The 26,343-nt window shown below is 34.2% G+C and overlaps 1 protein-coding gene across 1 annotated transcript in view; it reads left to right on the top strand.

Moving 5' to 3' along the window:
• Positions 1-26,343, top strand: part of LOC106645530 (protein unc-80 homolog) — a 676,041-nt gene that overhangs the window by 83,222 nt on the left and 566,476 nt on the right. The window contains exons 4-8 of the mRNA XM_089596422.1: positions 2,318-2,498; positions 2,569-2,744; positions 2,859-3,107; positions 3,230-3,503; positions 3,565-3,869. Of these exons, the coding sequence (XP_089452548.1) occupies positions 2,318-2,498; positions 2,569-2,744; positions 2,859-3,107; positions 3,230-3,503; positions 3,565-3,869 (1,185 nt within the window). The remainder of the gene's footprint in view (positions 1-2,317; positions 2,499-2,568; positions 2,745-2,858; positions 3,108-3,229; positions 3,504-3,564; positions 3,870-26,343) is intronic.

Raw genomic sequence — 26,343 nt, 5'->3', positions numbered from 1 at the left:
AGAAAAACAAAAATTCCATTTGTACCCTGGTAAACAATTGACCATTTTATGAGCATTTATAAAACGTTTTTTCTAGCCTTCTTCCAGAATTTTATATTTTGACAAAATAGCTGTAAAATGCTGGAAAAAGGTTGGAAAAAACATTATATAAATTTTGAAAAATGGTCAATTTCTATCAGGGTACGGACTTTTTTTTTGTCCATTTATTTTACGAATTATTGATTTGCTTATAAGCACCATTGAAATGTTATTCAAAATTTCTTTTTAAATTATTATGATTTAGCAAAAAAATTTTTAATAAACGAATTTATACTAAATGCACACTTGAAGGTACTTTATAAAGTTAATAAACTAATTAATGATCAATTGATATAAAAAGAATTATCTATTAATGTTAATATGTAACATCTAGAACTCGAAAATCAGTCCCGGCAAGTTATGTGATACGTACTATATTATTCAATATAATATCCTTCACGAGTAATGTTAGATATAACCATGTTATTTCAGTGGTTAATTATATTCAATTAAATTACTACTAGTTACAAAAAAAAACTTGAATTTTTTTTGTTGATTTCATCACTTCCCAAGACCAAGAACTGTATTATTAGTATACGGAATATATGTATGCAAAAAAAATTTTTCGCATTTTATCATTTCATTTAAAAACGAAAATACAATGTACATAAAAAATGTTTTAATTTCTTTAATCTGTTCAGTTATTCGTAAAGAAATTTTTTTCGTTAAAAAATATATTATTTTGTTATATTCTGAAATATTCAAATTTGATTTATCTTTAAATTTGTCTATTAATTTTGGATTTCACTGCTTTCTAATGCCAAAGATGCTATTAAAAATATCTGTATTGTAATTAAAAAAACTGAATCCATTCTCGATTTATGGGATTTATAATTTTTTAAATATATATTATAACCAATTATTTTTTTTCTCGGAAATAAATTTTTTATGATTGTATTACATTTAATTAAATGACTACTAATTACAAAAGAAAAACTTGAATTTTTTTGTTGATTTTATTACTTCCTAAGACCAAAAACTGTATTATAAGTATCTAGAATGTATTTAAATAATATGGTTTTTGGTCTTAGAAAGTTATAAAATATACGTGCAAAAAATATTTCTCGCATTTCATCATTTTGTTTGAAAACGAAAAATACAATTTACTTAAAAAATTTTTTTTGCTGTCTTTAATCTTTTCAGTTTTTTTTGTGAAAAAAGTTTTTTTAATAAAAAATCAATTATGTTATACTAATTTGTTTTAATATATATTGTATATACTAATATATTTTAATTTGATTTATCTTCAAATTTGTCTATCAATTTTAGATTTTACTGCTTTCTCATGCCTAAGATGATATTAAAAGTTTCTTTATTTAATTTAAAAAAACAGAATTCGTTCTTGCCTTATAAGTGTTATAATCTTTTTTTTTTAATATTATAATTAGTTATGGTTTATATTTGCAATTAATTTTTTATAATTGATTATATATACCTTTAGAGACAATAACCTCAAACTTGCATAACTTTATACTTTTTTTAAAAGTCACACATTTTTACGGTACAATAAGAGGGTCAGGCCCCTGCATGGCTATACTTTAGTGTCATTGTGTGACAACTCACCCGCAACTTAAACATGAAATATGGTATCGTAAGATAAGTGAAATAAGGAGTACTTTGTTAGGGACTGTATTCTTCAACTTTTACGTTCGGTACAACGCTACACCACAACTTGACACCATGTTACAACGCATAAGGGAAAGTAAAGTACCGTCAGCTAGAAGTGCGGAGTATATGGTGAAAATTACGAAATTCCACCCCTCAAAGTGACACTGATACACATAAAAACCCTTACGTTTTGTCACAGCAAGGGAACCAAGGGCACGTTCCTGTTACCCTCTCACACAGCCTAAACGTGACATGAGGTATCGTTAAGGATAACAAAGTTATCGGTAAGTTGTTAGACAGAGTTACTGGAACCCGTGCTGAAACAAATAGTATGAGTGTATGACAGCACTTCTCACAGCAACTAAACACATCCAAATATACCACCCTTACCCTATTGTATACTCGCATTGCTTAAGTACTATTGAGAAGAGGAAAACTAGAAGTTTAAATTACCCTGGAAACCTCTCCACTATAAGTGCACTGTTAGTCCAAATTAAAAGTTGCAAGCTATATCTTTTATTTTATGCTACAAAACGTTTTTATGTTTTGTATTTCTTATTAACTTAAAACCTTATCAGTTTTAATTAAGTACAAGTTAACATTGTTTGACGTTTACAATCATTATTTTCAGAGAGCCCTTGTAACTGCTACTAAGACTCGAAAAAAGCAGCAAATTGAATCAATTAAAAGAGCTTTGCAAGAACAAAATGACAAAAAACGGCAAGAAAGAGCTAATTTTTTAATAAGCACTATTCCAATCAACTTCCAAGCAGCTTACGAACCAAATCCACTTTGTGATGATCACGATGAAGGTACAAGCTTTTTTCCAACTTATTTTCAGATGTCAATAAAAACCAAACCTTATAGTATTGCCCTTTGTAGGAATTACTGATGAAGATAGTGGAGATCTTATTCCAAGAAACTTAGTTCATCATGGACAGTCAGTCCTATCTTTATTTCCATCAACATTATGCTCTGCTGCTCTTCCATTAATAGGCCTTCTTGATGATTCATCTGTTTCTAAGGACGGGATTGCAGTATACGAAATAGCATATCAAGTATAGTTATAACAATAATTGAATTTCATTTTATTTAACACTTTTAAGTTAACTTAAAATTTTTTTTAACTACACAGTTTTTTATTTTTATGACGATTGTTGATTTTATTGAAGGTAATTTGGAATTGCTTGGTGGAAGACAGTGCTCTGTTTTTACGTCATGTATTGGAGCGATTGACACGACAGGATCAAGATCTGATTTTTCAGAGCTTACGACACCTTATTCGATTTGTTCCCAAGCTCCCTCAACAAGCTGCTTTTGCTTTATACAACTATATAATAGGATATATTATGTTTTATGTTCGAACTCCACATGAGGAAGGCCAAAAACTTATCGGTACAGCTCTATCAATTCTTTGGATGGTATGCTTTAATTATATTAATAGCAGAGAAAAAAAAAACTTTTTTTAAGCAAGTTAGTTTACGGTATTATCAAAAAAGAACATTTAAAATGATTTTGAATCAATTCTGTTTAATGATCTTAGGTCGTACATAGCGTTCATGGAATAATGTTTAAGGATTTAAAACAAATCTTGAGAAAAGAGCAGTGTGATGCTTCTATACTTTTGACAGCAAACGTTCCATCGGCTAAAAAAATAATTGTTCATGGACCTCAAGATCCTGATGCTGGTGGTATACCATCTCAATTTCCTGTACAGGAAGATACACAATTTTATCATATTCTTAAAGAGTCTCTTGATTTTTTTGGAATTGAAGAAGAAAAACAAAAACAGTACTTTTTAACTGACTATAGAACACGTAAGTATTTTTTCATTAAAGAAACAAAGATCTATATTTCTAGTTGTGCATACTTTTTTAGGTCAAATACATAATTCTTGCTCATACGTTCGGGACTACTATTTTTTTAAGAGATCTCAATATCCGCAACTAGAACTAATACACATGCAATCAAAAGAGGCTTTCAATGCTTTACAACAGCAAGAATTACAGAAAAAGTTTGTAGAAATTGGCAAAGTTTTATTAACATGGGCAATTTTAAAAAATGTAGATATGGTTGTTCAACGAGTTGTTTTCTTACATGAAGAACTTATGAAATTACCTTCGTTTCCTCGCAAAGCCCTGGAAGCAGATCTTGACTTATATAAAGGTGGTGAAGTAGGAAAGGTAAGTTGAAGCTGTTGCTGTGGTATAATAAGAACTTCTTATAAAGATTTTTTTTCATAATTTTAATCTGTAACTAATACTTATACCTATATGCTCCACACTTTATTGTATAAAGTTTTGTATTACGGTACACAATAATCTTAAAATTTAAAGATAATGATACTACATAGCAACATTTAATAAGAATTTCTTATTTTAGAAGAAATCATGCCTTCTTCAAACATTTTTCACCTCATAATACTATAGTAATTAGAAAAATCAAGAGTGAAAAATAAGAGCAAGCAAAACTTATTATTAACTTAATTGAGTTAACTGTTTATAATTAAAATAGTTTTAAAAAACAAGTTCATAAAGAAAAATTTATTTTTTTTTAGGAAAAAATATTGATATCTGTGCCACATAAATAATCGTTAGTATGGTTATAAGATAAAAGATAAAAACAAATAATGACAATTTTCACAAACAATTTTTTACAAGGCTTCTGGTGAATCTCTTAATAAACATTGTACTCACAGTTTTGTTTGGGACAAGAATAATTCAGCTTCCTTATCTTTTTTTTTCCGTTAACCATTATTCGTGAAATTCATCGAAACTTTATTCCACTTAGTTCTTGTGTAGTATGTACCTAGTATGAGTTCTTTGTAGTATACTTTAAGGAGTGCAGTCGCAAAATATGTAAATTTAAGAAGACTACACTTATTTAATGGCACTGTGCCATTATGTACGTCAAAGTTAATTACCCAGATTTCTAAAATTTGAGAAAAAATATTGAACATTAGCGTTACTTCAATTTTTGCAATCGTCAGGCGATTTTAGCGTTAAGCAACAACCGTAAACAAAAGTAACGACAAAAAACTTGTTTATATCGTTGTTAAAAGATGCCTAGACGTGATAAAGTGATTTTTAAAATCTCCCGATGTTTGGTGACCATTGGTTAACACTTGATTCTGAAGTTAGCTGCATATGTCTAAGTGTAATAGCAGACACAACACCACAAAAAAAGAAAAAAAACATAGACCCCAATCAGCTATCGGCATTCAAACTCGACTGACTATTGTTTGCTTCATATGTATGCATATTTTCGGGTGCGTAGTGTTGACTGCGTGCAACCAGGGCCTAATTTTCTAAGGATGTTGGTGGACAAGATTATCTACACATGCTAATACAGCAGCAACAAATGTTTTGTGCGCATGCACACTACAATTTTTTCCTACATAATACAAGTTATCTACAATCTGTACCTTAGAAGAAAGGTTCTTTTTTATATTGCTAATGTCAGTACCTATACAATAAATATATTGTAAGCTTCAATATCAGATTTTATACTAAGTCATTGGCGTGCTTTATATTCATTTTTTCTTTACATTCATTGGTAATAACACTGTTTTAATTGAACTTTTTTTTAAACTTGTTAAAGTTTAAAATAGAACGTTTCATAAGTATTCTGAGTATACTGTGTTATAAACTTAACAAAAGAGTTCAGTATACAAATTTATGTTAAAGTTCATTATAAAAATTAGTTAACACAAGTTGTCTTTAAACAAGATGTTAAATAGTGAAAATTTTAAAGTACTTCGTTTTGTATTTACTATATGACTTGTGATAACAAATACATTGTTGTAGTAAGTTAAAAGAATATTTAAAATTTATTATGTAACACAAAACAATAAGAAAATAAGTAAAATGTTCTGTTATTGCCTGGTAAGTTCCTGATTAAATATTTCAACAACTAGCTTAAAATTTTATGCTTCAAAAGTCTATTAACTTAATAGAATTGAATATTCTACTGAATATACAAATTTCTTCTTATTCCAAAACGGTGTAATAAGCTAGCTTGAAAATTGTTTCTTTGAATCTGAGTCCTAACATGGGGGCCTTTACTCAACATTGTTAACATGGCTTCCAAATAGTCATAAATTTGATCATCAGAACTTTTTAGTTACTTCGTTGAAATATTCTAAAACGTAAGAGTTATGCAAAAATTAATTTTGCTGTATCCAATTCGAAGCCTAACATACAAATTATTGTTCTTTTTTTAAAACTAAAAAAAAGGCTAGAGCTAATATCAGTGGTTTTAATGAAAAGAAGTTAAGCTTGCGTAAAATAAAAAATAATAATAACGATGTGATAAAAATTCTTCATACGTTGAATTCAAAAAACATTTTTATCAGTAATAATGAAAATCTAACTTCACTTAATATTTGCAATGTAAAATAACCATTAAATGTAACTGATTTTTTGTTTATTATACTCAAAGGAAAACGACAAAACTCATTTACTAAAGCTTTTGCTTGAAGAATTAATATTATATTTGATAGATACAAAAATACAGTCGTAAAAAATCTTAAAAGCTCATGTAGAGCAAAAAATGTTAAATCGTATGTCTTTCCAGGTGTCTAAGGTAAGATGCAGTAACTGTATACATACTTTTGATATATTCATGCACATTGATTAACATAGGACGGGAACATATTTATATATATATATATAGAACATTAATGTTTTAAATATGAAGGTCCAAAATTGTATGAAATATACAGCTTTTAAATGCGTCACATATTAGAAGCAAAGACAACAATATTTAGCAATGCAATCTATGACTGACAAATGATTTCGGACGTCTATATTTACAGGTCTAGTACTAATTTATTTGTTTCAAGTATTTATTATTAAAACAATTTATATTGGTACTAGAATTTTTTAAAGTTTAAAAAAAAGAGCAATGATTCGTGTATTTAACTTGTAATTAGATACAATAAAACACAATTTTGCATAGCTTCTTCGTTTTAGAATATTCCAACTAAATCACCAAACAGTTTCGATGATCAAATCCGTGACAAGAATTAATCATAACAGACTTTTGAAGCAAACAATTTTAAGCTACTACTATGAAAGGTTCTATTTCAAACTAAAATAAATACAACAAAAATTTTTAATTAAAATAGTTGACAAATAATTCGTAATACATTAACTAGTGACTCCAGTAGACGGTGTTATTAATAATAAATATACAGAAAGTAATAGAATAAAGCGTGTCAACAACTTTGTATAAAATTTAGTATTAAAACATACAGCATATTAATTGCATAAGTAAAGACATTAGCAATATTTAAAAAAGGACCCTTTTTCTGAGGTACAGATTGTGGATAACTGGTAGTATGTAGGAAAAAAGTTGTAGTGTGCATGCGCACAAAATATTCGTTGCTGCTGTGTTAGCATGTGTAGATAATCTTGCTTATCAACATTCTTAGAGAATAAGGCCCCGGTTGCACGCAGTCAACACTATGCACCCGAAAATATGCATAAATATGAAGCAAACAATAGTGCGTCGAGTTTGAATGCCGATAGCTGATTGTGGTCTCTGTCTCTTTCTTTTTTTTTGCGGTATTGTGTCTGCTATCATACTGAGTCATATGCAGCTTACTTTAGGGTCAAGTTTTAACCAATGGTGACCAAACATTAGGAGGTTTTAAAAATCATTTTATCACGTCTACGTATTGTCTAACAACGATATTAAAAAATTTTTTTTTCAGGACTTTGGCTTACAGTTATAGCTTAATGCTTAAAAGGTCTGATAATTTCAAGAAATCAGAGTTACGCTAATGTTTAATATTTTTTCATTTGCTTATGAAACTTTTTAAATCAGTCTTTTACTCTATACATTCTGTTTCTATTCACGGTTTATTTATACGAGAAAATATGATTACACCAATTGATTTTCATTGCTTCTCATACTTTGACGAAGCTTTTATATTTGTAATTAGAAAAATTTTTAAAGTTATAGAAAATTGTGACAGTCTTAGTAAAGCTCCGAGACGTAAGAGATACATTAATATACAGCAACGCTTAAAATGCTTTGGTTTGTTTGAAAGTACCGACATAAGCGCTCTCCCAAATATTTGATCCCTTTTTTTTTTTATCAGAAAACCAACTTGTAAATCCACTTAAAAATTTAATATGCTTATCTTGTACAGTTCAATTGTACCAAAATAAACTTAAGTATTTCTACGGACCGTTTTTTTCCAACTGCAATTTTACTTGATTCTTTTATATAATTAGATGTTCAGTTGATGTTTTCTTAAACATATAAAAAACAGTACACTTTATTCTATTTCGATTTATTATGACACATACATTGTTGTAATGTTAATATTATATTTTATATCAAATATTTTAATTATCTGTTTTATATCGCTTAAGAGACATTTGTTACGAAAAGTAGTTTCTAATCAATTACTAGCCCTTAAAAATAGGTAATTTTTTAACAAACAAAAAACCTTTCCGACTAAGCCCTTTTTTGATTTTCCTGAAGCTTAATTAACTTAAAAAAAAAAAAGTATGGATACGAGGGTTTTCCATTTTTTTTTTTTTCTTATTTTCTTTTTTTTTTTTTTTTTTAGAGGGTGTCAAAAATTCTATATTTTCGTGGTTTTTGGCTCCAAACTTATTTCCAAGAGATGATAACTCCAGTTCTATTTACGCTTAAATGAACTTTTTTTTTTAAATAAAGGTAAAAAAGTAAATTAGAAAAAAATTTGTTTTGAGAAAATTTATAAGAAATTTTTAATTGTTATAAACTACTGAAAGGTTAAAATTAATTATTAAGAATTGTGCAACATCAGTAAAATTATACTGATGTAAATAAAAGATTTAGCTTATGAGATTTGAAATCTCGCACTTTAGGATATTCTCTTACCTATAAGGGCAAATCATAAGCGTGCGTGCGTCTATTAATATACCAGTAGACTCTGATTATACTTACCTTTGTCCAGCAGCTTGCTGCTGCTGCGGTTATCATTAGTCAGCCTCAAACGCCCTTTTCAGTAAGTCGCTTTGCGCTCGTGTTATAATTTTCGCGTGTATCGTTTTATGTAAGATTATTGTAACAAAAACGATTAACAATTTTGATTGACACGTCATTTCTCAGTCTGATTCAAAAACTAGTTCGGCCTTTTTTTTTATCTTGCATGTCAGCAAGTATTATAACTTGTTAAAGTAGAATTGAATAGAGAGATTTTGTTTATAATAAACGGCTAAAGTGTTGAAAAGTGTGTTGTGCATTTATTGTTGTGTCCTTTTATTACATCCGTTTTCACACTCCCCCAAATCTGGCGTGCGATAAAAAAAAAATACAGTCAACTATCTTACTGAGTTCAATTTCGAACATGGTTCTTCAAGCCGAATGTGGTAGGTGAAATGTAGGTGTAGAACATTTTTCTTTTGTGTAAGACACGTGGTCGTTTTTTTGGCCATCTTGGCTTCTTTTCATATTCTCAGGCGACGAGGCTGACGCGGTCAACGCGCCAGCACGTAGTCCATACGCACACGCACACACTTATAGCCATATCTCTTTCTCTCTTTTCTTTAATCGTTTGTCTAAGGTGCGAGCGAGTCCATTGTTTATTTTGGGGACTCACTGCTGCTCGTACTTTGGTCGTCATCAGCGTGTGCTGCTGCCTGCCTCTGCAGGCTATTGTGCCAACACCGCTGCTGCTGCTGGCTCCATGGGTCCTTCCGTCGTCAGCGTGTGCTGCTGCCTGTCTCTGCAGGCTATTGTGACAACACCACTGCTACTGCTCGTGCTTTGGTCGTCATCAGTGTGTGCTACTGCCTGCCTTTGCAGGCCATTGAGACAACATCGCTGCTGCTGCTGGCTTCACGGGTCCTTTCGTCGTCAGCGTGTGCTGCTGCCTGTCTTGGCAGGCTAATGTGACAACACTGCTGCTACTGCTTGTGCTTTGGTCGTCTTCAGCGTGTGCTGCTGCCTGCCTCTGCAGGCTATTGTGACAACACCGCTGCTGCAGCTGGCTTCACGAGTCCTTTCGTCGTCAGCGTGTGCTGCTGCCTGTCTTGGCAGGCTATTGAGTCGGCGACGCTGCTGTCAAGTCCTGTAGGTCTTTTGAACTTAACAATACTACGAATACTTGGTTCTGCTTACAGGGTTTGTAAAATTGTATATTTATTGTTTGTAACATTAATTCCTTATAGTTTTTTCGATTTTTTGGTTACCGATTGACTTGAATATATTTTTGCGAACTTAACTTTATGTAAGCACTTGTAAAAATTAAGAACACTACCGTTGTTTAGCGTATTTTTAAATTAGTTAGCCTCTGTCTGACTCAAGTTTGGCTACGGTGCACGGTTTGTATTTATTTATTAAATATTTATTACTTGAATTGAAACTTATTTTATCGAAATAGATAACCTTTATGAGGTACAAGTTAAACTGTTTAACAATATTATAGGTTTCCTTACAAACTTAAAGAAACTTGGCCAGATAAACATGACCAGGGGTCAGGCTGACTCTAGGCTTCAACAACTCAGAGATACTTTTAAACAGTTGAAATCCACTCATGATTACATTATAAATATTAAACTTTTACCCACAACTCATGATTACTTTAAAAATGAGTGCTTTGAAGTGAAAGAAGATACTTTTTATTCAGTTCAGGGTGATTTTAACGATTTTTTCAATTTGCTTAATGATCATTTAAATTTAACAGGCACCTAACCTCCTACAAATGCCAATGGTAGTTCATTGCAGAGTTTCTTTTCTTTACCTCCAATAGACTTGCCATCTTTTGATGGTGATTTTGCTAGTTGAAAAAATTTTCGCAATGTTTATAGGGCTATAGTTTATAGGAAGCAGGAATAACCAGCTATTATTAAATATCATCATCTTAGGGTGTATTTGGAGGGTTAAGCTTTAGACCTCATTAAATATATACCCTTGTCTAAAGAGGATTATATACAGGCCTGGGATACCGTAACCCGGTATTATGACAATAAACGTCGTTTTATTAATACGTATACAACTACTATTCTAAGTTGTCAAGCTATGAGAGGAAGTTTTTGCTCTGAAATAAAGCGCATATCTAAGGAGATAATAAGTTCTGTTGATTCCTTGATATTTTTAGAGAGAGCAGTAAAAGATGCTGACATATTTATCGCTCTTGTAGTTAGTAGATTTGATTTTCAAACGAACAAGGATTGGCAAAAAATGTTAGGTAGTAGCAGTAAGTCTTCTCCTTTAGGTCAACTACGAGATTTTATTTCGGCACAAATTATTACAATAAAATCGTTTTCTTGTAAACCTATAAATAAGATTGTAAATATTCGCGCAACTACTCCGTTTAAAAATATGGAATCATCTAGTAGTAAGCCTATATCTGGTATTACTGCACATTAGACAGTTGTCTCAGATTTCATTGTTTGCAAATTTTGTAATCAAAAACATCATCTTGTCTCTTGTGATTCATTTAAATCACAGGAGTGGAGCGATAAATGGAAATTCCTGAAGTCCCATCGTCTCTGTGTTAATTGTTTTGGTCCTCACCTTAATCAAGAGTGCTCTGGTGATAGTAAGTGTTTATACTGCAACCAAAAGCATCACATTATTATGCACAGAGGAGATAAGTCCAGCTTTACATCTGTCTCTGCTTAAAATAAGCAAACGAAATCTGTAAATGACTTGACGAACTCCTTTACTGTACAAAACAAAGCTCAGATTTCTTTAGAGTCTAGTGTGAATGTACAGTCATGTAGAAGTAATAAAATCGTCTCACCCAAGGTGCTTTCAGCTACTGCTCGTGTTTTCGTGTATGCCACTGATGGATCTCGCATATTGGTACGAGCTCTTATTAATCAGTGCTCACAGAGTTGTCTTATTACTTAATCTCTCTGTGATATGCTGCATTTGGAACCGAGATCAGTAAGTACGACTCTGTCAGGAGTGTGTGGACTGATTTTCATGGACGCTAGTAAATCTGTTGCTTTCAAATTTAGGCCTTATTTTGAGTCTGGTTTTGAGCACTTTGTTGATGTGTTAGTCGTGCCAAAAATTTCTTCCTACGAACCACCTCTAGGTCGTCGTTTGGCAAATTTAGATTTTGGGAAGGATGTTATTCTAGCAGATCCAGAATTTTACAGTTTAGATAAAATCGATATTTTGTTAGATGCATCTGTCCATGCAATTATTATTGGTCAGAAATTTTGCAAATTAGTTCCTGATTACCCAATTGCCTCTGCTTCACAAATTGGTTGGTTGTCATCGGGTCAGATGCCCTTCGGTTCAGGATCCAACTTGTCACAAAAATCATTAGTTATGGTTAATGTTGAGGAAACTTAGCTTAACAAGTTAGCTCAGCGGTTTTGGATTATTGAGGAACCTCTCAAGCCTTGAAAAATTTTGAGTAAAGACGAGATAGCCTGTGATGAGATTTTCATTAATTAACATTCTTGATATTCTACCAGCAGGTATGTTGTACGGCTTCCTTTTAAAGTTAATCCTAAAACTCTTCCTGAACTACAAAGACAATCGTACCAATCAGCGTTGGCAGTTTTTTACCCTTTAGAACGGAGGTTTGTGAGAGATAAGTCTCTACATGATGCTTATTCAGCATTCATGTCTGATTATATATCTTGGGGCCATTTGAAGGAATTACCGGTTGACAAATTAGCAGCTTGTTATCTACCTCATCATGAGTTTTTAAAAACAACAAGTTGCGAGTAGTTTTTAATGTATCAGCTTTTTGTAATTCTAGTTCCTTGCTCAATTCCATTTTACACTCTGGAGAGAATTTGTTGCTTAGCTTATTTGATATTATTATCAGATGGAGATTTTACCAATTCGTCTTTACTACTGACATTGAGAAAATGTTCCGACAAGTTTTGGTAGCTTCTAAAGATCATGAGTTTCAGGCCATTTTATGAAAACCTAATGCATCTGTACCTATTCGACTAACGTCTTAAACACTGTTACATATGGTTTGACAAGTTCACCTTACTTGGCTACACGTGTTTTAAGACAACTTGCCAAGGATTACACTGAATCTTATTCTATAGCTGCTTAAGTTCTTTGTGAAGACTTTTATGTGTATGATTGTTTGTCTAGTAGCCATACGTTAGAAGGTGCTAAGATTAAATGTCAGCAACTAATTGAATTGTGTGAATTAGCTGAGAAAATGGTCAGCCAATTTATCTAAATTAATAGCTGAGTTACCAGTAAGCCACTTTTCTAGTAAGCCAAAGATCATAAGTGATGATGAACCAATTGTTTCTGTTTTAGGCTCATATTGGAATCCTAGTAGTGACGAGTTTCAATTTTGCGTTATAGTAAACGTTGACACTCCCGTTCGCTGGACCAAACGTACTTTATTAGCGCAGTTGTCAAAATTTTTTGACCCTTTAGGATGGTTGGCTCCAACGATAATTTTGCTAAAATACTATTTCAATCTCTTTGGTTGTTGCAAGTGTCTTGGGATGATTCTCTGTCACCTGATTTGGTTAAAACCTGGACTCATTGGTTAAATGTAACACCTTTGTTGAACGAAGTTCGAATACCTAGATGGAATCATTTTTCGCTAGACTGTGAATCTCTCGAACTTCATGGTTTTGCCGACGCTTCTAAAAACGCCTATGCAGCGGCTGTTTATTTACGCGTTGTACGCGAGTATGAGATTTTTTTACATCTTCAATGAGCCAAAACGAAAGTAGCTCCGATTAAAGCGCTAAGTATTCCCAGACTAGAGCTATGTGCTGCAGAATTTTTATCCACAGTAGTTAGTCATTTCGTTAATGTTAATTCATTGAAAAAAATACCAGTTCACATGTGGTCCAATTCTAGGAATGTACTATATTGGCTCAATAGACTTCCTTCTAAATAGCCAGTTTTCATAGCTAATAGGTGTTCAAAGATTCATGAACTGACTCCATATGCTAAGTGGCATTATATCACGTCAAAGCAAAATCCAGCTAATGTAGCTTCTATAGGTGTTCTTTCGGGCCAATTGCTGAATCGAATATTATGATTTCAGGGCCCTAAGATTCTTCATGAATTGCACCCTTATTATCCAGAGTTTAGAGTAGAATTGATCGCCCCAACCTCTATAAACGTAAATAGTTCAATGCCTTCTGTTAATAGTTTTGTAAATAGTTCTGAGTCCTTTTATATGACTCTAATAACTTGTTGTTCCAAGTGGGAACGGTTGCTGAGAGTAACAGCATATTGCCTTCGTTTTACATACCGTTGTTTACATAAAGTTAAACAAAAGAATTTATCATTCTATATATATATATACAGCGGTGTTGTCACAATAGCCTGCACAAAAAACAATCCCACTATTTAATTCTACTATAACAAGTCATAATACTTGCTTACATGCAAGATAAAAAAAGGCAGAACTAATTTTTGAGTCAGACTGAGAAATTACGAGTCAATCGAAATTGTAAATCGTTTTTGTTACAATAATCTTACATAAAACGATGCACGTGAAAATTATAAACACGAGCACAAAGCGACTTACTGAAAAGGGCGTTTGAGGCTGACTAATGATAACCGCAGCAGCAGCAAGCTGCTGGACAAAGGTAAGTATAAATAGAGTCTATTGGTATATTAATAGACGCGCGCACGCTTATGATCGGCTCTCATAGGTAAGAGAGTATCCTAAATCGCAAGATTTCAAATCTCATACACTAAATCTTCTATTTACATCATTATAAATTTACTGATGTTGCACATAGTCCCAAGGTTGATTGACAGAAGTGTAACGAATGTATATCAATAACAAGTCTCAAAAGGGAAAAAAGGTGGATCGCATTCCACTTACAAAAATTCAGAATAATAAAAGTTTTTTCTTAATATCATGATATTCAGCCGGTAACAATCAGTAATACTAATGTTTTACATAGTCGCTCGGTTGATGGACAGGCGGATGGAATAATATACAATTTAGTACCGTGTGAATATTGCAGTGGAACGCTTTCCACGTACAAAAGTAAATAATTCATAAAATAAAATAAAATAAAACATCATAAACAAATTACTGATAATTTTATATATATTTTTGCAAGGTTTGTAACTGTTAGATATGAGATTTAATAATCATAATAGTAAATGAAAGAAAACAAATTTATCTGAATAAAACTTATTATTATTATGTCCTGACTTAAGCTCAGATACGGTATGCAATAATATTAGTTTGTGTATTGGCCTTACAAAACTAGATGAAACGGTTCTAACTTTGGCGACTCTGAAAAGAGACTTGGCATACTTATAGACTTTAACAACCATGCCCAAAGGTCATTTACCAGGTGGAAAAGACTTGTTTGTTATGAGCACGAGATCAACTGGCTTAACCGAGCGTTGAGGATTCAACCACTTGCAACGACTTTGTAAAGTGGAAAGTTATTCAAGTGACCACCTTTTCCAAAAAACTTGAAGAGATTGTTTCACTAGCTTCCAGCGTTCAAGTGACGATACCTTTTCAGAAGAAATATCGGGTTCTGGTACAAGAAATAAAGACCTCATGTTAAAAAAATAAGCACAAGTAAGAGAATCAAGCTCAGAGGAATCATCATCAAGTAAGTCTCTACTCAATCTGATGCTGATAAACTAGACACAGTCTAGAGCAATCGATTTATAATGTTGAAAGGTAAATCGAGTCAACTTTAATAATAGAATACAAGTCAATAAACTGCAAAATAGCCTGAAAAGGGGGCTTAAGATTTTCAGCGATAGGTAAATATGAATTCCTTTGTTTAACTTAATGTAAACAACAGTATGTAAAACAAAGGCAACATGCTGTTACTCTTAGCAACCGTTTTCACTTGAAACATGGAGTTAATAGAGTCACAAAAAAAAACTAAGAACTATTTACAAGACTATTAACTAAAGGCATTGAACTATTCACATTTATAGAGACCTTACAACCATAATATTTGATTTTTGTGACAAGTTGGATCCAGAACCAAAGAGCATCTGACCCGATAACAACCAACCAATTCGCAAAGCAAAGGCAATTGGATAGTCAGGGGCTAATTTAAAACTTCCTGACCGATAATAATTGCATGGACGGATGCATCTAACAAAATATCAATTTTATCTAAACTGTAAAATTCTGGATCTGCTAAAATTACATCCTTCCTATAATCCAAATTTGCCAAATGACTACCTAGAGGTGGTTCGTAGGAAAAATTTTTTAGCACGACTAACGCATTAGCAACGTGCTTAAAACCAGACTCAAAAAAAGGCCTTAATTTGAAAGCAAGTGATTTACTAGCGTCCATGGAAATCAAACTACTAATTCCTGACAGAGTCGTACTAACTAATCTCGGTTTCAAATGCAGCATGTCACAGAGAGATTTAGTAATGAGACAACTCTGTGAGCACTGATCAAGGAGAGCTCGTACCAATATGCAAGATCCATCAGTGGCATACACGAAAACACGAGCAGTATCTAAAAGCACCTTGGGTAAGACGATTTTATTACTACTACATGACTGTACGTTTACACTAGACTCTAAAGAAATCTAAGCTTTGTTTTGTACAGTAAAGGAGTTCGTCAAGTTATTTACAGATTTTGTTTGCTTATTTTTAGCAGAGGCAGATGTAGAGCTTGACTTACTCCCTCTGTGCATAATAATGTGATGCTTTTGGTTGCAGTGTGAACACTTACTATCACCAGAGCACTCTTGATAAAGGTAAGGACCAAAACAATCAACACAGAGACGATGGGACTCAAAAAATTTCCATTTATTGCTCCACTCCTGTGATTTCAATAAATTACCAGAGACAAGATGATGTTTTTGATTACAAAATTGGCAAACAATGGAACCTAAAACAACTTTCTGATGTTTAGTAATACCAGATATAGGCTTACTACTAGAAGATCCGATATTTTTGAACGGAGAAGTTGCGCAAATATTTACAATTTTATTTACAGGTTTACAAGAAAACGATTCTATTGTTATGATTTGTGCCAAAATAAAATCTCGTAGTTGACCTAGAGGAGAAGACTTACTGCTACTACCTAACATTTTTTGCTAATCCTTGTTCGTTTGAAAATCAAATCTACTAACTACAAAAACAATAAATATGTCAGCATCTCATACTGCTCTCTGTTAAGATATCAAGGAATCAACAGAACTTATCATCTCCTTAGATATGCGTTTCATTACAGAGCAAGAACTGCCTCTCATAGATTAATAACTGATAATATATAGATGTATAAGTATTAATAAGACGACGTTCATTATTATAATACCGAGCTATGGTATCCCAGGCCTGTATATAACCCTCTTTAGACAAGGGTATATATTTAATGAGGTCTAAAGCTTAACTCTTTAGATGCACCCTAAGATGATGATATTTAATAATAGCTGGTTATTTCTGCTTCCTATGAACTATAGCCCTATAAACATCGCAAAAATTTTTCCAACTAGCAAAATGACCATCAAAGGATGGCAAGTCTATTGGAGGTAAAGAAAAGAAACTCTGCAACAAACTACCATTGGCATTTGTAGGAGGTAAGGTGCCTTTTGGATTCGAATGATCATCAAGCGAATTGAAAAAATCGTTAAAATCGCCCTGAACTAAATAAAAAGTATTTTCTCACACTTCAAAGCTCTGATTTTTAAAATAATCATGAGTTGTGGGTACAGGTTTTATATTTATAATATTATAAGTGGATTTAAACTGTTCGAAAGTATCTCTGAGTTGTTGAAGCCTAGAGTCAGCCTGACCCATGGTCATTTTCACCTGGCCAAGTTTTTTAAAGTTTGTAAAGAAACCTTTAATTTTGTTAAACAGTTTAACTTTGCCTCGTACAGGTTATCCATTTTAATGAGGTAAATTTCAAATAAAGTAATAAATATTCAATAAATCAATACAAACCACTCACCGTAGCCAAACTTGAGTCAGACAAAGGCTAACTAATTCAACAATAACGCTGAACGATGGTAATATTTTAAATTTTCACAAGTGCTTACATAAGTTACGTTTGCAAAAATATTTTCAAGTCAATCGGTAAACAAAGAAACGAAAAACTAAAGGGAACTAATGTTACAAACCAAAAATATACAATTTCACAAATCGTGTAAACAGGACCAAGTATTGGTAGTTATGTTAAGTTCGAAAGACTTGCAGGACTTGACAGCAGTGGTGCCGACTCAATAACCTGCAGAGGCAGGCAGCAGCACACGCTGATGACGACCAAATCACGAGCAGTAGTAGCAGTGTTGTCACAATAGACTGCTGAGACAGGCAGCAACACAAGCTGACGACAAAAGAACCCGTGGAGCCAGCAATAGCAGTGGTGTTGTCACAATAGCCTGCAGAGACAGGCAGCAGCACACGCTGACGACAAAAAAATCCGTAAAGCCAGCAGCAGCAGCGGTTTTGTCACAACAGCCTGCAGAGGCAGGCAGCAGCACACGCTGACGACAAAAGGACCCATGAAGCCAGCAGCAGCAGCGGTGTTGTCTCAATAGCCTGCAGAGGCAGGCAGCAGCACACGCTGATGACGACCAAAGAACGAGCAGTAGCAGCGGCGTTGTCACAATAGCCTGCAGAGGCTACATGCAATGTCATTATATTAAAAAAAAAACTTTTATTATTTCGAATTTTTGTAAGTGGAATGCGATCCACCCTTTTGTCCTTCTAAGACTTGTTTTTAATCTTTATTTGTTACACTTCAGTCTATCAACCTTGGAACTATGTGCAACATTAGTGACATTGTACTGATGTAAATAGAAAATTTAGTTCATGCGATTTGAAATCTGGCGCTTTAGGATATTGTCTCACCTATAAGGGCCCAATCATAAGCGTGTCCGCGTCTATTAATTCACCAATAGACTCTGTTTATACCTACCTTTGTCCAGCAGCTTGCTGCTACTTCGGTTATCGTTAGTCATCTTTAAACGCATTTCTTGGTGAGTCGCTTTGCGCTCGCGTTTATAATTTTTACGTGTATCGTTTTATGTCAGATTATTGTAACAAAAACGATTTTCAATTTTGATTGACACGTAATTTCTCAGTCTGACTCAAAAATTAGTTCTGCCTTTTTTTTATTTTGCATGTAAGCAAGTATTATAACTTGTTAAAGTAGAATTTAATAAAGACATTGTTTTTTATAATAAACGGCTAAAGTGTTCAAAAGTGTTTTGTGCATTTATTATTGTGTCCTTTTATTACATCCTTTTTTAACGCTCCCTTAAATCCGGCGTGCGATATAAAAAGTATACAGTCCACTATCTGACTGAGTTTGATTTCGAACATATAAACATATTCACGCTGTATATATATATATATACATATATACAGTGCTGTTGTCACAATAGCCTGCACAGGCAGGCAGCAGCACACGCTGATGACGACCAAAGTACGAGCAGCAGTGAGTTCTTAAAATAAACAATGGACTCGCTCGCACCCGACGACAAACGAATGAAGAAAAGAGAGAAAGAGATATGGCTATAAGTGTGTGTGTGTGCGTACGAACTACACGCCGGCGCGTTGACCACGTCAGCCTTGTCGCCCGAGAAGATGAAAAGAAGCCAAGATGGCCGATAAAACGACCACGTGTCTTGCACAAAAAGAAAATTTCCTACACCTATAATTTACCTCCCCACATCCGGCTCGAAGGACCATGTTCGAAATTGAACTCAGTAAGATAGTGGACTGTTTTTTTTTTGTATTGCACGCCGGATTTGGGGGAGCGTGAAAACGGATGTAATAAAAGAACACAATAATAAATGCACAACACACTTTTAATCACTTTAGCCGTTTATTATAAGAAACAATCTCTCTATTCAATTTTACTTCAACAAGTCATAATACTTGCTTACATGCAAGATAAAAAAAGCAAATGTCCTACACCTATATTTTATCTCTTCACATCCGGCTCGAAGGACCATGTTCAAAATCGAACTCAGTAAGATAGTGGACTGTATACTTTTTGTATTGCACGCCGGATTTGGGGGAGCGTGAAAAAGGATGTAATAAAAGGACACAATAATAGATGCACAACAAACTTTTCAACACTTTAGCCGTTTATTATTAAAATCAATCTTTTTATTTAATTCTACTTTAACAAGTCATTATACTTGCTTACATGCAAGATGAAAAAAGGCAGAACTAATTTTTGAGTCAGACTGAGAAATTACGAGTCAATCGGAATTGTAAATCGTTTTCGTTACAATAATCTTACATAAAACGATACACGCGAAAATTATAACACGAGCGCAAAGCGACTTACCGAAAAGGGCGTTTGAGGCTGACTAATGATAACCGCAGCAGCAGCAAGCTGCCGGACAAAGGTAAGTATAAACAGAGTCTATTGGTGTATCAATAGACGCGCGCACGCTTATGATTGGCCCTTAACTTGCCCTTATAGGTAGAAGAATATCCTAAAGTGCGAGATTTCAAATCTCATAAACCTAATTTTCTATTTACATCAGTACAATGTTACTGATGTTGCACATATATTTCGTATGTGCAACAAGGATTTTTCCAAATGATATAACGTTGTAAGTATGACAATTTTAATCTACGTCAAATTTAATAGTAAAAATGCTTTTTAAATCGATGGAGAAATGATTTTTACTATTAGAAGATAACTAAATAAACTATTGCGATTTGTGAAATCGGTCAGTCATTTGCAAGGTACGCTTTATTTTTATCTCTTCATACCATTTTTTTTTTTTTGTACTATCTATTAGTAAATTATACACATAATGAATTACATATTTAAATACATGCATGATAACAGTGTTTTTGTTACTAAAGTCATTTATTAGGATTGTAATTCGTCAGTATCTTGTAAATAAATTTGGTGATAATATTTTTTTCACTTGAAAATTTTCACAATACATTTTTTTCATACATAGAGAATTGTTTCGCTCCCAATTATTGATCAGAGATTGGAATCATACTATGATACTTCCAGGTGTCTTTTATCTTAATAGATTTTTAAGAACGCGCGGAGAACAGTTTCTCCTTATCTGAATACACATCATTTGTTGAATAATGGCAAGTTATATTCGGTAGAGCTTCTGTAGCTCAATTTAACAACTCTCTTGGTATAAGGATGGAATTATTCACTTTTCGAAGACTAGCCCTACCAGCAAGTCGCTTTAACATACTACCAATGCCATCACACAGACCTTTACCATGTGATTTTGGAAAAAATGCCATTTAGCCATCATTTTCAAATCTTCAAAATGATGAGTAAGATTTATGAAAGTCTTTTTATATTTACACTTACTGCTTGCACCATCTCAGGAACAGATTATTTTATTCATCTCTTCTAAATTTGTTTTTATGAATTTCACGAGTTTTTTTTGAAAGAGATAAGCAGCATCAGTATGATGATGCAAACATTACGGAATAGAAACAAAACTTTTGATTTTTAATTCATTTTCATCATCTTCCTAGATCTTGATATTGATCCACTACATCCTAGTATATTTATTTCATATGGTAATAGAGCATGGTAAGTGTTAATCTTTTTTGATTTTCACGTGTTGCTTTGGCGGCTCATGCTAATTAGCAACTACGAGTACAGAAATGAAGTTATTCCCACACGTACGTTATTTAAAAAAAAAAATTAATCCAAGACTTCTAAAGAATTTAAGAAAAAGCTTTGTAAAATAACCGGAAAAATACTATTAATGATGAAAAGTCCAGAAAAGTCGAAAAAAAAGGAGAAGAAGACGAAATGATGGATAAAGCGAAAATTCCAGTCTTTAATAGATGTTATTCTACCTCCGGATGAACTTCTGACACAAATTGCGTGACCAAGTTGTCAAGCTTCACTTATCAGTCCTACTGCTTCTACCGTCATAGCTGATCTCGTGCCACCCAGGCGTTGCGCTTCTGCTACCCAGCGTGACCATCCCGCTGCAGCCAACACTGTTGCTGCCGTATCCCCTGACCTTAGAGAGAATAACGTGGTCGATTTCGTGCCGCATAGATGTCGTGAACCTAAGCGTGCTGCTTATGTCTTAAAAAAAACCTTATCTGCCTTTGCTGATCGTGAAGATGTTGCTACACAAAAACGTTCTCGCCAACTTTACTTCGCAATCCTTTTGCCAAGTAAATTTTTAACTAGATCAAGGCAATTTTCGTCTTAACAAAAATCAGTTTTTATCTTAAAATTTGACAAATAACTATAATTCTCGCGTCAACTACATTCGAGATGAGGGGAATCTCTCGTTGTTTGTTAAAATGAAAATGTGATCTGTTAAAACATCGTGAATTCATCAAGATCTTAACTGCATTTTAAAACTTGCAGCATGAATCTTGTCAAATTTTTGTCAAAATTGAACAACGCTGTTGTAGCATTACAATCATCGAATCACTTAGGCTCTCTTCATAGCCTAGAATTTTTTATAGAAATTTTAAGAAAAGTGCCAAACACCATGCTTTATGACGAAGCTAGGTATGTTGATGTGCAAGAAGTTGAAAAAGCTCAATTAGAAATTTTAAGTAAATTTTTACTACATAAAGCTGAAATAAGTTGATTTGCTGGTATAGTTGATCTTCAAAGCACCAAGGGGTCAACAAATGTTTGTTTTGTAAAGAAAACAAGCCATCGTCTTTTGAGTCGAAAATCTGGGTTCTTAGCTAACATTTAAGTCTCTTCTAAAAACAAAAATTAAAATTTGCGTTGAATTTTCTTACATCAAAATAATTCCATTTTTTTCGAAATGTATAAATAGGCCAAGACAATTTCAACCTCATTACATGAAACTGAGTTTTGAATACAGAACTTAAGCGATTTTTTAACATTAAAAATACTTGGAAAAGCTTATTGGCGAGGGAGAAATTTTTTATATAGAAATGCGTAGACTTTTTGAACTTAATTTCACAAAAAACGCTGATGCATCACTTAAAGAGCCAATGTGGTATTAGCAACATTTTGTCATAACCAGTTCCCATAAGTCAAATCAAGTTTGTCTGGTTTTTAATGCTGTGGCAAAGTCAGATTCAATAAGTTTTTAAGACTTTATGCTTACTGGGCCTGATCAGTGAAAAAATCTATTGGATGCTTTGATTTTTAGAGGGGGAATTTTTATACAAGCATTATAGCTTTTAAAAGTTGCGTAGCACTTATAACAACTGTAACTTTTTCCCGATAGGAACTCTAAGGAGCCGTTCTAGTAGTTAGACTTGCTGAATTAATTGAAAAAAAGACAATTCTTTGGTGCCAACCGTTGTTTTAAGTCCAATTTTTGGATCAGTCTAAATTGCGTTATTAACTGTTAAAAAAAAACACTCGTAGGAAACTATTAAAGTGTAACTTTTAAAAAAATCCACATTTTAGAATTGAGATAGGTTTCTTCCAGCGAAAAACTAGATGATGATGTGACGAGAATTATTTCAGAAACTTTCAGGTGTGACTGTCGATGGTCGGTTGAACCACTTTTTCTATGTAAGAGAGGATGTTTTTGGCCTTTTAAAAAATTGAATTCTTGCAAAAATTCTGATTTTCAAGAAGTTGGATTACCTTGTGCCTAAAAATGTTTTAAAGAATTTTCCAAAATTTTTAAATAATCTGCTTTTCTGCCAGATTTTTCGAAATTTTCTTCGTGATCAAAATTAATTCAATCAACTTATTTCGTACCTTTTTCATCACATTTTTAGTTTAAGGAAAAGAAAAAAAAGTAACAGAGTTGAGGCGTTGTGGGGATGAGTGCCCGAGGGGCAAGATTTGGCTGTCCAGTTTTAAGAGGAATAGCTTCTGGCCAACGAGAAAAACGATTAACTATTGTAAGAAGATAGAAGTCACCTTCACAGGTTTTCAAGGGGCCTACAATGTACATATGGACGTGGCAAGACCTGTCATCGGGAGCCGTAAATTGAACCAGCTCGTTCTTCACATGACGCGAAATTTTCGATTGTTGACAGTCAATACAGCCCTTGCACCAGGATTTGATATCTGGGTGCATGTCAGGCCAGACATAACGTTGTCTGATCAGCTGGTCAGTGACCTTGGGACCAGGATGCACCGAGGAGTGAAGAAGATTGAAAACACGCTTCCTGAGAGTCTTAGGAATGTATCGGCGAACGATTTTAACGGTCAAGTCGCAAAAAAGGCGACTCTGATCATGACCAAACTCAATGCTTTTGATATTCAGAAAGTGATTTAAAGAATCAAGCAATTCCTTGAGTTCGGTGTCGTCCTGCTAATGCTGTACCAGTTCAGGCATTTCAATATCTGTGGGTAGACGAAGCATATCAATGCGTGAGAGAGCGTCAGAGGTGACATTGTCAGAGCCAGGTAAGTATTCAAAATTCGTAGTGAATTGAGAGATGAAACTGTGCTGTCGAAGTTGACGAGGTGAAGCCTTATCTGCTTTTTGTTTACAAGCGTAAATAAGAGGCTTGTGGCCTGTGACAACCTTGAACTCTCAGTCCTCCAAAAAGTACTTGAAGTACTTGAGAGATTCAAAAATAGCTGTGAGTTCTCTATCATAAGCACTGTTATTGCGCTGAGCTTAAGAGAATTTGCGAGAGGAGAAAGCCTGAGGTTTCCAAGCATCATCAACAAACTGCTCAAGCACTGCACCCATTGCAAAATCTGAAGCGTCCGTTACCAATCTGGTCGGAGCCTCTGATGACGGATGAGTGAGTTGGCAAGCCTCGACGAAGTCGGATATGGTTTTCTGAAAAGCTTGGATGGCCTTCGGAGACCAATCAATGATTCGTTGGTCAATTTTCTTGGAATTGTGAGTGTATGTGTAAAGTGAATCTTGTACAGAAGCAGCGTGAGAAAGGCTTCGACGATAAAAATTAACCAGGCCTAAGAATCTACGCAATTGAGCCACAGTTACAGGCTGAAGAAAGTCCGAGACCGCTTGAACTTTCTCGAGACTGGGTCTAGAGCCATTTTGATCAATTAGATGATCAAGAAAGACAAGCTCTGCCTTACCAAATTCACATTTGGAAATATTCAACCGATGACCGTATTGCTTTAAACGGTCAAGCACTATACGAAGATGCTTCTCGTGCTCCTCAATAGAAGATGAAAAAATTAAAATGTCGTCTAAATAGATAAAAATAAACTTGAGATCTCCAATAGCGCAGAAGATATATCTTTAAAATGATTGAGATGCATTCCTGAGGCCAAAAGGCATAAATACATACTCAAAAAGACCAAACGGCGTCGTCACAGCAGTTTTTAGAACATCTGCTGGTGCTACTGGAACTTGGTGGTAGGCTTTGAGTAAGTCAGGTTTGGAGAAAACTTTTTTACCTATTAGGAGCATAGAGTAATCATGCAGATAAGGTATCGGAAAATTGTCAGGAACCGTGCAGGCATTGAGACGACGATAATCGCCACAAATACGCCAAGTGCCATCTGACTTCCTTACCATGTGAATGAGGCTGGCCCAAGAAATTTTGGAGTACCTACAAGTGCCATGTCAAACCAAATTTTTAAATTCCTCTCTGGCCGCTTTAAACTTAATGGGATCAAGACGCCTAGTGCGTTCAGTGATCGGAGGACCTGATGTCTCAATGAAGTGAAAATGTCCTTGATTGCTATTGGTTGACGGGGTTTTTTGCCTGTGACTTCAGGGAAGTCAGCAAGAATTTCTGAATAGCGAGAGGCAGGACTTACAATGCTCAGCGACGAGGGGCAATGAGCTAATCTAAAACACCCGATGAAGAACATATTAGAGTATGAATCGATGATCCTACGTCTACGTACGTCTATAATGAGACCGAAGAAATTCAGGAAGTCAGCGCCAAAAATTGGGCTAGAAACATCTGCCATACGGAATTTCCAAAGAAATAGACCCCTGAGGCGAAGGTTATGACAGAGTTCAACTTCCCCATAGGTCTCAATCACCGAGTCATTTGCCGCAAACAGTTTGAAACTAGATGGTTTAGCCCCAGCATTGGTATTAGGCCGTAACAAGATTTCCGCCCCGGTGTCAACCAGAAAAATTTTCCCTGTTTTAAGGTCATGGACATGGAAGCGTTTGATTTTAGAAGAAACCTCAGTCGAAGCCTCCACTTGAAGAGGAGAGATTAGTTTTCCGAAGTGGGTGACTTTCAGGAGCAATTACCCCAGTAGTAATAAGCTTCGCTGCTGTATTAAGCATGTATTGAGCACGGCTTATCACCAGTGCTGGCCTTGGATTGGTCCAAAGGATTCTGGGGGGGGGGGGGTTATTAAGAATTTCTGAATAGCGAGAGGCAGGACTTACAATGCTCAGCGACGAGGGGCAATCAGCTAATCTAAAACACCCGATGAAGAACGTATTAGAGTATGGATCGATGATCCTACGTCTACGTACGTCTATAATGAGACCGAAGAAATTCAGGAAGTCAGCGCCAAGAATTGGGCTAGAAACATCTGCCGTACGAAATTTCCAAAGAAACAGACGCCTGAGGTGAAGGTCAAGACAGAGTTCAACTTCTTCATAGGTCTTAATCACCGAGTCATTTGCCGCAAACAGTTTGAAACTAGATGGTTTAGCCCCAGCATTGGTATAAGGCCGTAACAAGATTTCCGCCCCAGTGTCAACCAGAAAAATTTTACCTGTTTTAAGGTCATGGACATGGAAGCGTTTGATTTTAGAAGAAACCTCAGTCGAAGCCTCCACTCAAAGAGGAGAGATTAGTTTTCCGAAGTGGGTGACTTTCAGGAGCAATTACCCCAGCAGTAATAAGCTTCGCTGCCGTATTAAG

This window comes from Copidosoma floridanum, unplaced genomic scaffold (assembly GCF_036245765.1).
Source record: "Copidosoma floridanum isolate Cflo_tuat_1 unplaced genomic scaffold, Cflo_Japanese_pri ptg000004l, whole genome shotgun sequence".
In the NCBI taxonomy this organism is placed as follows: domain Eukaryota; kingdom Metazoa; phylum Arthropoda; class Insecta; order Hymenoptera; family Encyrtidae; genus Copidosoma; species Copidosoma floridanum.
The sequence above is the reverse complement of the archived record's forward strand: the minus strand, read 5'-3'. Positions and strand labels throughout refer to the sequence as shown.